At 34.5% G+C, this 12,316-nt stretch overlaps 1 protein-coding gene across 2 annotated transcripts in view; it reads left to right on the top strand.

Annotated features, from left to right (window-relative positions):
• CUL3 (cullin 3) overlaps nucleotides 1-12,316 on the top strand; it is an 88,463-nt gene that overhangs the window by 72,339 nt on the left and 3,808 nt on the right. For both annotated transcript variants that reach the window (XM_041765542.1, XM_041765543.1), the window contains 4 exons: nucleotides 952-1,076; nucleotides 1,548-1,644; nucleotides 2,926-3,060; nucleotides 9,346-9,532. In XM_041765542.1, the coding sequence (XP_041621476.1) occupies nucleotides 952-1,076; nucleotides 1,548-1,644; nucleotides 2,926-3,060; nucleotides 9,346-9,532 (544 nt within the window). The remainder of the gene's footprint in view (nucleotides 1-951; nucleotides 1,077-1,547; nucleotides 1,645-2,925; nucleotides 3,061-9,345; nucleotides 9,533-12,316) is intronic.

Consider the following 12,316-nt stretch of genomic DNA (forward strand, 5'->3'; position numbering starts at 1 on the left):
GTGGATTAAACAAAGTCCTGATGCCATTAACTACCACTTGCAAATGCACCATTCTGTAGCACTGCCAACCTCTGTTCATCATCTAAGAGTCTTTCTGTGGCCATCTCTCCTCTGTGTCATCTAAGATTACTAGTTCAACTTCTTTAGAATTGAGTAGTCATTTAGTAGATACTTGTGAGGAAATCTGAGCATGGTATACTACTTGATATTTATGAAGTTTATTCCTTTAAAAAACATCTATATCACTAATCATCCAGGTTAGATAGATACAGAATAATGGTTTACAATAAGCTGTGAATATCCATAACAATATAGATAATATTTTACTCTTAAGAATTATTAATATACTTTCTTGTTTTCTTTAAAAATATACTTATAAGGAAGAAAATATCTATGACCATAATGCTAGCATATATTTTGTAGAGGTAGTTACCTATTAAACAGTATTTGTAAAGTGTACTGTGTAGAATTGGATCTACAGTAACCTGTGCAAAGGTTGTTAAAATAAGAACTTAATGTGAAAACAAGGTTTTGATCAATGTAGTTGAAATGTGAATGGGATATTAGAAATAGGTTTTTTGTTAAGATGGTAAAAATACTTAAAAACTGAGATGAAAGATTAATATCCTTAAGATGAAAGATTTAGAATGCTTTCTAAAATGATACTGATATGGCCCCTTGTCTTCTCAGTGACACCAGTAAGACTTCGTTCATATACTAAGAACTCTCCCATGGTCATTATTTTAAAGTAGATATCTTAAGCAATGATTAAAAATATTTGCCAGGTTAGTTAAAATTTAGAAAACACTGATCTAATCTTTAAGAAGATACATTTCATTTGCTTGATATTGGACACAGTTAACTACTTGGATAATTCTAATGGAGTGTCTATATGGAATGGAAAACAATTCCTGGTTCATTTGAGGGGGGCATCTTTTTGTCTTTACACAGGTGTCTCTAGGTGGTGTTGATCTCACGGTCCGGGTGCTCACAACAGGATATTGGCCCACGCAGTCAGCCACACCAAAGTGCAACATCCCACCAGCACCAAGACATGCTTTTGAGATATTCAGAAGGTAAACCTAGATGAGACTTTGCAAGTACAGATAACTGTCCACAGTTGAAATAAACTTGAGCATTAGTGCTGTCACTGATTGAGGATGAATTTACTTCATTTTTTACCTCATGGTCAAAAGGAGAATTTGTCCTTTATGCTTTTTAATATGTAAAAATGAGTTGCGCAAACTCTTTGGAGAGGACTGTTTTACTAGTGTCCTTTCTTCAGCATGAGTGTGTGGTTAGAAGTGTAGTTTGCGTTGTTGATGTCTGCCCCTGGCTTGGAGCAAATTGATGACTGTTACTTTGGAGAAAAGTGATCTTAGGAATAGTAGTAGCAGGTGAGCAGTGGGCAAAGCGACATGGTATACTAATAGAAATTAACATTGTCCTTATTACATAGATGCTTATTAAGTGTTGTTATCCTGTAGTTTATAATTTCAAATATGTAAATCATATGATTCTCTAAAACTTGATTTGATTTGCTAAAGGTTTTACTTAGCCAAACACAGTGGTCGACAGCTCACACTCCAGCATCACATGGGTTCTGCAGATCTCAATGCCACATTTTATGGACCAGTTAAAAAGGTAAATATTGTATGTTTGAACATACTTACATTAACTAATTTAAAAATAAGATTAAATTTGAGACAATATTGCATAAGATAATAAGATGTAAATTGATTTGAGAGTGTACGAAGCTTTGAGTCCCTTTTCAAAATTCTGTCTCCTAAAATCCTTATTTCCAATAGATCAAAATGAGGAAAATTAACACGAAATTTGTGAGATGTACAAAATACTACTAAAGTGATTATTATAAAAATTAGCAAGACACTAGTGAATTGCCTTCATGTAAAAAATGTTACTGCTTTTTTATATAGAAAATTATGAGGTTTAGATGAGTAATTTACTTTCATTGCTTTGGGTGTACATCAAATCAGAATCAGTTGCCTTCAAATAGAAAAATAATAAAAAATGTTTTTAGAAAAATATTAAAAAATATCCAAGTTGCCATTTAGGCAGCAAATAACAGTTTTATTCTAAATTCTGATAGTAGTGCTACTGGTTTCATATGTCACAGTAACACTCTTTTTTTAATGTTGTCAGTGTCTACATTTTATAATTTTTGTATTTAATTGAAATGGGAAGTATTCTTTACAATTCATTTATTTGAATAATATTTGACACTATTATATATTTGAGTGTAAATTGGAAAGTTAAGGATACTAAGAACTCAACTTTTACAATTATTGCTTGCTTTTGTTTTAAAGGAGAGGGTTTTTTCCCTAAATAATCATGTTTTCTTTTGAAGTTTTGTTAAACAGATAAGGGGTTTTTTAAAACAGTTCATATGTTAATTACTGAAGACTTAAAATTTCTATTTTTGTACTTAATCATAGAGCAGGAAAAGGCTTAAGGACGGCAGAGACACCCCCCCCCCCCATTCCTGTGCTGTTACATGATCTCTTACTGTGATCAGACCACACTGAAGAAAACCCCCACTACTTTTGATAGCAGTATAATGGCAGTGTTGTCTTTTAAGTCCATTATGATCCCATCGTGTTGTATTAAAATAATTTTAGCTATAATTTTAAGGATTTGTTAACTCATTACTTGCTCAGATACATTAAAATGTTCATGATGGGGGAAAAAGACAGTACTTGAAGACTTAGTATGTGTCAACACATACCTATGCATTCACCCACATTTACCCATTTTTTGAAGTAACACTTCCTTTTCATGTGGGAATAAGTTATGTAGTTTTGCTAAGGGGAGAGTTGGATATTACAGTGTTTGTGTTTGAAATGTACGGTTAGAGTTATCAGGAGATAATTATATCTTGTTTATATTTTTTAAAAAACAAAACAGGAAGATGGATCCGAAGTTGGTGTTGGAGGGGCACAAGTGACTGGCTCTAATACACGGAAGCACATATTGCAGGTCTCCACTTTCCAGATGACCATATTAATGCTCTTTAATAATAGAGAAAAATACACGTTTGAGGTATGGGTCGGTTATGTAAATTTTAAGCATCTCTATTGTTTCTGCTACTGGAATCTTTCTTATTTGAGTAACCTTTAAAGTCATTGAGTATTATTGTTACTATTAAGTAACGTTTGAGTACCATTAAAGAAAACAGCATAAAACTGGGCTATGGAATTATATGGACATCATACACTTATTGGGTCCCATTTCATTTAGTTTGCTAAAAATCAACTTTATTGAAGTGTAAGTTTCAGATGACAAAACATATCCCATCTAAGTGTGTAATTTGATGAGTTTTAACAGATGTCTTACCTGTTTAAGTGCCATCACAATCAAGATACAGAATATATACCCCTTACATTTTTATATTTCTTTGCAGTCAGTTCCCTCCCCCTGTCCTCAGACTGCTGGCAGTCTGCTTTATCTTGTAGATTAGTTTTGCCTTCCTAGAATTTCATATAAATGTGGAATAATAGAATGTGTGTTACTGTTGTCCAGTTTCTCTCACATCACATGTTTTTGAGATTCACCTATGTTAGTGTGTTCATTCCTTTTTTTATTGTTGAGTGATATTCTAATATACGAATTTACTACGTTTTCTTTACTCATTCACCTATTGATGGACTTTTGGGTTTTTCCCAGATTTAGACTGTTAGGAATAGAGAGAGATGTTGAACTTTTTAGGAGACCCAAACTGTGTCCCAAAATGTTGTGGTGCTATTTTACATTCCTGCTAGCAGTATAGGAGGGTTCCAGTTGCCCTACATCCTCTACAAAATTTAATAGTCTTTCAATTTTAACTGTTTAACTTGGTTTGTAATTGTATCTCGTGGACTTAATTTGCCTTTCATTGATGATTATAAAGAAGTTGAGCATCCTTTGTGTATTCCTGTGCTACTTCCATGTCTTGTTTGATGAAGTGTCTGTTCCTGTTTTTATTGGGTTGTTTAAAAGCTGTTTATAAATTTGGATACAAATCCTTTGTCAAATCTACGTACTGAGAATATTTTCAGTCTGTCACATTTTCATTTTCTTTAAATGATACTTTTTGAAGAGCAGAGTTTTTAATATGAAAAAGTCCAGTTGCCACTTCTTTCCTTTTGTAGTTCACACTTTTGATATCCTAGCTAAGAAATATTGGCTATCCTGAGGTTGCAAAGATTTTCTTCTGTATTTTTTTCTGAATGACTTTAGTTTTAACTTTGTCATTTAGGTCTATGATCAGTTTCAAGTTAATTTTTTTATATAGTTAAGATTAAGGATTAAGAATTCTTCCCCCCACCCCTTGGTGTGGCTGGCTGGCTCGCTCCGTCAGAACATACAGCTAGATCTCAGAATTGAGAGTTCGAGCCCCATGCTGAGAGTAGAGATACCTTAAAAGTACATATAAAAGTAAAGAATTGTTTCCCTTCACATACAGATATTCAGTTGTTCATTCCATCATCATTTGCTGAAAGCGTTTTTCCTTTGAATTACCTTGGCATCTCTATGAAAAAATTAGTTGACTATATATGTGTGGGTCTGTTTCTGCACTCTGATCTGTTTCATTGATTTCTGTGTCTATCCCTAGGCTATTTTTACATTACCTTGATAATGTAAATTTCTTTTTTATACCCATCTTTTTTTTTTGTTTTTTCCTCCATTAAGTAACTTGATTACATTAAATTCAGTTGGTCTTTTCCCATACCTTTAATGAGTATGTTGAAATAAAGATCATGTGAATCTTAAGTTTAAATTTAAAATGAAGAATAAATATTTGGAAAAGCTATAAAATTACTGCCCTATTTATACTTAATTGAAAGCCAATTTGCAAATTTGGATGAACATAGACATGTTAGAGTCTGAAATTTAGAGCAAAATTAAATTGTAGGCCTATTTTAATGCCTACCTCCATACTTCCATTTATGTAATAGATATACATAAGAGATGATCATTTTTATGTGGTAGACCCCAAGGAAGTGTTTTGAAACCCAAATATTTTAGGTCAGTGGCAAAGTCAAGAGGTTTTGTTCTTATGTATTTCTGGATGTGTCTTACCTAGGGAGTAACCTTAAATGTCAAGCACAAGTTACATGTGATTTAGTACCAAGGATATTGATTAAGCAAGTATTGAGTACCTTACTCAAGTCATAAGCCTCTTCAGAGGTGGAGTTAGATTATCTCTAACAGCTTGAATGTTTTAATCTGCAGCTGCCCTGGGTCGTATATTTTAAGGAAAATAAACTGGTTGGTAATGCTAATATTGGTTTTCAGAGTCCTAGTTTGTAAAGAGTTGGGGAAAATAATGAGAGAAACAAGAATATAAACTCATTTTCTAAAGGCATTATTAGAATTACTAGTAATTTTAGTGGTTCAGACTTACTCTTCCCTTTCCCAAACTGGCTTGGGATCACTGATGCCGATGAGCATCATTAAGTAGAAGGTAAAATTAAGCAGAAAATTCCTCTAATGTTTCACAGTTTAGCCACGTCACAGACCCAGATGCCTGAGCATAAATGGCATATGTAGAATGCCATTCCTTTGGCTCCCAAAACCTTCTGGCTGCTTGCATCTTGAACAGGTGGCATTGTGAGAAGGCACTTAAAGTTTGTACTCTTACTGTATGTTTCATTAAAGTGTGCTGGATAAGTTATTATTAGCCGGCTCTTTGACAGATTTCCACAAATTAGAGAAGATAGTTATAAAAGAATTTAATACTTTTTTAGTAGTACATCTTAAAACTTAGTGGTTTAAAACAACTACTGACCATTATCTTCCCTGGTTTCTGTGGGTTAAAAATTTAGGAGGGGCTTGGTAGTGTATTTTTGGCTCAGAGTTTCTCGTGAGGTTGTGAAGATGTCAGGTGGGGCATCAGGCATCTAATGTTTGTCTGGGGCTGGAAAATACACTTCCAAGCTATTAGTATACTCTTCCTTCCACAAGGCTGGCAAATTCATTTCAGCTGTTGATAAAGAGGACTTAGCTTCTCTCCACATGGGTCTTACCAAGGACATGACTCACCTTGCATCCTGGTGGCTAACTCTACTCCCTAAGCTATCCAAGAGACCCAGGCAGAACCTGAAGTGACATATTGTCGCTTTCTGATTTTCTTGATCACCCAAGTCAGCCCTGATACAGGGAGGAGATCGCACAGGGTTAAAACATATCAGGATCATTACAGGCCTTCTTGGAAGCTGCCTGTAAAACTTGGCATTTATTCATAGTGTCACATTTAATCCACAGTAGTCAAGCTGCTGAGACTTTTTTCTCTTTTTCTGTATTTCTTTAATGAATAGAAGTTGTATTATGATTTAAAACAACTGAAATCAGGAAATACATAAAGCAGTAGTCTATACCTTGAATTACAGTAACTAGCATTTGGTTTTTTTTTTTTAATTTTTATTTATTTATGATAGTCACAGAGAGATAGAGAGAGAAGCAGAGACACAGGCAGAGGGAGAAGCAGGCTCCATGCACCGGGAGCCCGACGTGGGATTCGATCCCGGGTCTCCAGGATCGCGCCCTGGGCCAAAGGCAGGCGCCAAACCGCTGCGCCACCCAGGGATCCCTGAATATTCTTTAATACACGTTTTAAATTTTTCTAAGAATGAGTCTGAAATGTAAAAACTAATTATGGATAATAGCGAAATTAATGTCAGGCAGTAGAATATAAATAGAAAACAAACTACAGTGACAATTGATACTTCATTAAGAATTTGTAATAATCACTAATGATAAAATTTCACATCATATAAAGGAAAATGGTTGAAAGTACAAGGTGAAATATTTCACAATCACAGAAGTCCTTCACAAATGTACTGAATGACCAGACAATAAAAAAGAAGATGCAGAAGATTTCATAATTAGCATATTAAAATTGAAAGCTTCACAAAGAACTTTAAACTCAGAAACAGAATATACATACTGCTCTTGGGAAATATCTGAGGCTAGCATAATCTTATTACTAAAAGTGAACAAAGAAAATGCAAAAACAGCGCTATAGGCTATTCAACTTTAAATGTACAAATCTTAAATAAAATACTAGCAAGTCATATTCAGTGTATTGAAAGAATGATTCATTGTGTACAAATAGGATTTATTCCTAGAATATAAAAAAGGAATTTGTAAAAAAAGGGGGGGGTTGTTAGTATAGTTAAGGTTTTATTATAATGATTAAGTTAACTGAGTACTTGCTGTATTGCCAGACATTTCAAGGAGAAAATCAATGATTTCTACAGATGTACAAAAAACATTTGTAGAAGTCCACCTCCATTTCATACTTTCTAGACATGGGGGACTCTTAGCCACCTAAGAACAGAATGACATGCCTTTAATATCATAAGGATATATCTAATGAGAGATCTAAGCAAGCAGTAGTTAGTGGTAAAATATTAGACCCCTTCCCATTAAAGTTAGGAATAAGTTTTATTTTATTTTATTTTTAATTTTTATTTATTTATTATAGTCAGAGAGAGAGAGGCAGAGACATAGGCAGAGGGAGAGAAGCAGGCTCCATGCACAGGGAGCCTGATGTGGGATTCGATCCCGGGTCTCCAGGATCGCGCCCTGGGCCAAAGGCAGGCGTCAAACCGCTGCGCCACCCAGGGATCCCCAGGAATAAGTTTTAGATACCTGCTTTTATTATTGTTACTCAGCATTGTTCTACAGGTCCTAACACACCAAGAAAAGAAAAAAGGAGTTTTATAAAATACCTAGAGGTGACAAAATTTGTAGACAATGTGATTGTCAATTATGATTATCAACTGAGAACATTTCTCTGTAAAGAGTTCAGTTGAAAAATTAACTTTTCTATAAATCAGAGTTAATAAGAAAATGACACGAGGGAAGTTATATTTTAGTAAGAACCATAATCTTCCTAGGAATCATTCTAACAAGAAATTTAGAAGACTTCTACCAAAAGGGCAATAAAAGCAAAAGAATATGAAAGGGTAGAAATGCCCAAATGGGAAAAAATCACATGTATCCCATTGATGTTTAACATTTATGCCATTATAAATGGGCATGTTCACGTCCATACATGTGTGTTTGTCTTCCTGTGTGTGTGTATATAGATGTATAGGAAATGTCATGAAGGATGCACACTGAATTGCAATAGTCACTTCTGGGAATGCTATGTAAATTGTAAAATATCATCTGAGAAGGTATTTCTATTTCTTTGAGTATGATTAAACAATAGAATAAAAAACAATAGAATATGTAAATAAGTCACTTTTAGCATGTACATAATAATTATAATCAACATTCTGATAACAGCACCTATTTAATTTGCTGGAATTAACATTTATAGCATTTGAAATGGCTAACATAGGTAGACATAGATCATTTGAGGCCTCATCATCACTAAATTGACATTTCTCTCAATCCTCCCTCACCTGACAGTCCTTTAGAGCAACCTGAGCTGTTGTTCAGACTTGTAAAAGAGAGAGTGACTGCAGGTGAGTTACATACTCAGTGTCTCCATCTTCATGTCCATTCTTCCTGAACTGCTTTTGAGAAAGAAATAACTCTATACAGTAAATTAGAGCTGTATATCCTAATGGGAAAACTTGGTCTCCTCACCTACCAAGTGTAGGAACTAAGTCCTATATGTGTACAGTTCTCTTACTGTCTGTCCCCTGGATCTAAGAGGAGTATAATGAACTAAAAAACTACACATTCATTCTTTCCCATGCTGGTTTTTTTCCCACTATTACACTTTGTTCATACATAGTATGTTGCAAAAATTATCACTTGCACCTCAAAACAGATTACTTACTATTTTTCATGTTTAGAATTAATTACCAGGTATTTTTCTTAATGTGGTCATACAGACAGTATAAATATGGTCAACTTAAAGATTATAAATTTTGATTTTATAGTAGAAGGCCTTAGCTCAGGCTCAGTTTGCTGCTTTCTATGAAGGAAGTTGCTGAGCAGAATCAACTTGGAAGGAAGAGTGTAGAGTATTTTTAAAATTAGCCGTCGTAAGTTGGTTAACACTTTATTTTTACCTAAATATTAAAGCACGTCAGTAATAATCTCTACTGGATGTGACATTTTTAGACCAGGCCTTGTATTTCCTGAAACAAAGTACATATTGTTTTAGTATCTTATGATTTGAATCACCTTTTTCTCTAGTTTCTTCAAATAAGTGAGATTTTTTTTAGCCACGTGTCCTGATTCTTTGTCGTAAACTCTTTATTGTAAATTATCTCTTTAATGGAATTACCTCTAACTACTACTGCTTGGTCAATTTTACTTACTAATTTAACTAATCTATAACCTTTCAAGAAGTCTAATTATGTCAATCTGATGAAATTTCAGGAAATTCAACAAGAAACAGATATCCCTGAAAGAGAACTTGCTAGAGCCCTGCAGTCCCTCGCCTGTGGTAAACCAACACAGCGGGTTCTTACAAAAGAACCCAAGTCCAAGGAAATAGAAAATGGCCACATATTCACAGTTAATGATCAGTTCACATCCAAACTACACAGAGTCAAGATTCAAACAGGTATCTAGAATTATATTTTCCTCTTACAAACATGATACTTTTTCCTTTAAAGAACTTATCATCTGTTCGATTTCTGTCTTTTAGAAAAGTAATGCTTTTCTGGCGCTGCGTGACACATAGGCTTAAGAAATAAAGTAGATTTTATGCATATGTGTTTCTGTCAAAATACAGTTGAATCCAAGTATAGTAAGCATTTTCAAAAGTAATTGGTAGTATGAACAAGGTACTTCTTTCCATATGATTTTCAACAAGGAAATATAGTTTTCTTAATATATTAGTACTTAAAAAATAATTGTTCTTAATTGGCTGAGTTAACTAATAAAAGATATCTATTTTTAAAACTGTTTACAGATTTTTCAAAGTTGGGGATTATCTAGTGTGATTCTTAGAAGCAGCTATTTCTGTTTTGATAGATAATTGTTGAAGTTTCAAAACCTTAAAACCTGTATTATCTCTCTAATTTAAAAACAGAAATGATCCTGTTAGGAACAATTTTTAGTATGTTTTTATTTTTAGTTAATAATGAACATCCTATTTATTATATATTTAATATAATGTAAGATGTGTGTTTTCTATGTATTTAAGGGGGGAAAAGGCACTTTACCTTTTGCTAATGTTTAAAATTCTAACATAGTTTGCTCCCTGATTTCAAATTTAGTGTTAGATATGCTTCCCAGGGCTGACTTCATCCATTGCAGTTATGTATGTAGTCTATGTAGTAAAACAGTACTTCAAAATAAGTTTTTAAAATGACTTCTTTTGATTTTAAAAAATTGTATTTACATTATACATTAATAAAAAGATAAAGTCTTTAAAATTATGTCAAATATGTAATTGATTGCCAGATTACACTCATTCAGAAGCATTTTGTACACACTTTGACCTTTTTGACTCTGATTTATACCTTCTGGAGCAGAGTGGTGTATCTCTTCTACAGCATTGCTTAATTTGCCCTATAGTTGCAGACCTTATCATAGTCATTCGTCACCAAAATGGCCCCATGTTTGGACACAGATGTAAATTGAAAATAAAACTATACTAGAGAGTCATGTAATAAAATAACCTTGTTTTCCCCAGTTCAAGACATAGACTTTATAGTTTGGGGCAGATACAGGTTTTACATTTCAAGACTTATTTGTGGGCAGCCCCAGTGGCCCAGCGGTTTAGCGCCGTCTTCAGCCCGGGGTGTGAACCTGGAGACCCAGGATCGAGTCCCACGTCGGGCTCCCTGCATGGAGCCTGCTTCTTCCGTCTCTGCCCCTTTTTCTCTCTCTCACTCTCTCGCTCTCTGTCATAAATAAATAAAATCTTAAAAAAATTTTTTTTAATTATTTGTATCCTGGATTTAGTGGAAGATGTGTGGTGATATACATATATCTGAATTACCAGACCTCACCCTGCTTTACCCTAAATAAGTATCTCTTTGTAATTCCAGATTCCATTAGCAAACATCACATTTCTCCCCACCTCAAATACATCAGCATATATTTATTTCCTTAGACTAAGTTATTTTCCAAAATAATTTTAATACCATATCATACTCAAGAAAAATAATAACCCTATGCATGTTTATTTGTCCATAGTTGTTTCAGAAATGCCTTTCAGGGGCGCCTGGGCAGCTCAGTTGGTAAAGCATCTGACTCGATCTCTCCCTCTTTCTCTCCCCCTCCCTCTTTCTCTCCCCCTCCCTCTTCCCCCCCCCTCTCTTTCCCCACTCCCCTTCCCCCCACCCATCTCCTCCCTCTGCCCCTTCCCCATACCCTCCACTTGCTCACACTTTCTCTTTAAAATAAATAAATCAGGGGTGCCCGGGTGGCTCAGTGATTGAGCATCTATCTTTGGCTCAGGGTGTGATCCTGGGATTCTAGGATCGAGTCCTGCATCAGGCTCCCTGTGAGGATCCTACTTCTCCCTCTGCCTATGTCTCTGCCTCTCTATCTCTCATGAATAAATAAATAAAATCTTTAAATAAATAAATAAATGAAATCTTTTAAAAATGCCTTTCATATCTTACTTTTTAGATCCAGGATTCAATCATGGATTCCCTGTTACATTGACTTTTTTCTTTTTTAAGATTTTTTTTATTTATTCATGAGAGATAAAGGCAGAGACATAGGCAGAGGGAAAAACAGGCTCCCTGCAAGAAGCCTGATGTGGGACTCTATCCCAGGACCCCAGGATCACGCTGCAAGCCGCAAGCAGATGCTCGACCACTGAGCCACTCCAGCATCCCCCCGTTACATTGATTTTTATGTCTTTTTAGTTTCTATTTATTTTAAACTAGTACCTCTGTTATATATATATATAAACATTGACTTTTTTAAGGAAAAGCATTTTTTCTTAGTAAGTCATCTTAATATCTAATATTACTCTTTTTGTTAAGGTGTTGGTTGTCTTTTTAACTTGGGGAAAACAATGTCAAATTCTTAACTACGGGGCTCTAATTAGACACAGCTGAATGGATATACACACCAGAATGATCCTGTAAATTATACAGAGCATTGCCCATGCCTAGGTCAGCAATGTCTTATGTGCCTCTTTGTAATTTTTCGATTTCTGCCTGAAGAAACTTCATATCTCTCTCCCCTTGATGACCAAATAAATGAAAAAATGAGTTGCCACTCTTCTTTCTCTGTTACTTCAGTTAGAGCAGAGTTGTAAGAGAGAAGGGCTTCTATATTTAATCCCTGAGCAATTGCATTGAAGACAGTAGGGAATAAAAGAGTAAGACTTCTCTTCACCAGAAGATTGGAATAGAGTATGCATTAGTGATAATGAGATTGT

The sequence above is a fragment of the Vulpes lagopus genome, chromosome 8 (genome assembly GCF_018345385.1).
Source record: "Vulpes lagopus strain Blue_001 chromosome 8, ASM1834538v1, whole genome shotgun sequence".
Lineage (NCBI taxonomy): Eukaryota > Metazoa > Chordata > Mammalia > Carnivora > Canidae > Vulpes > Vulpes lagopus.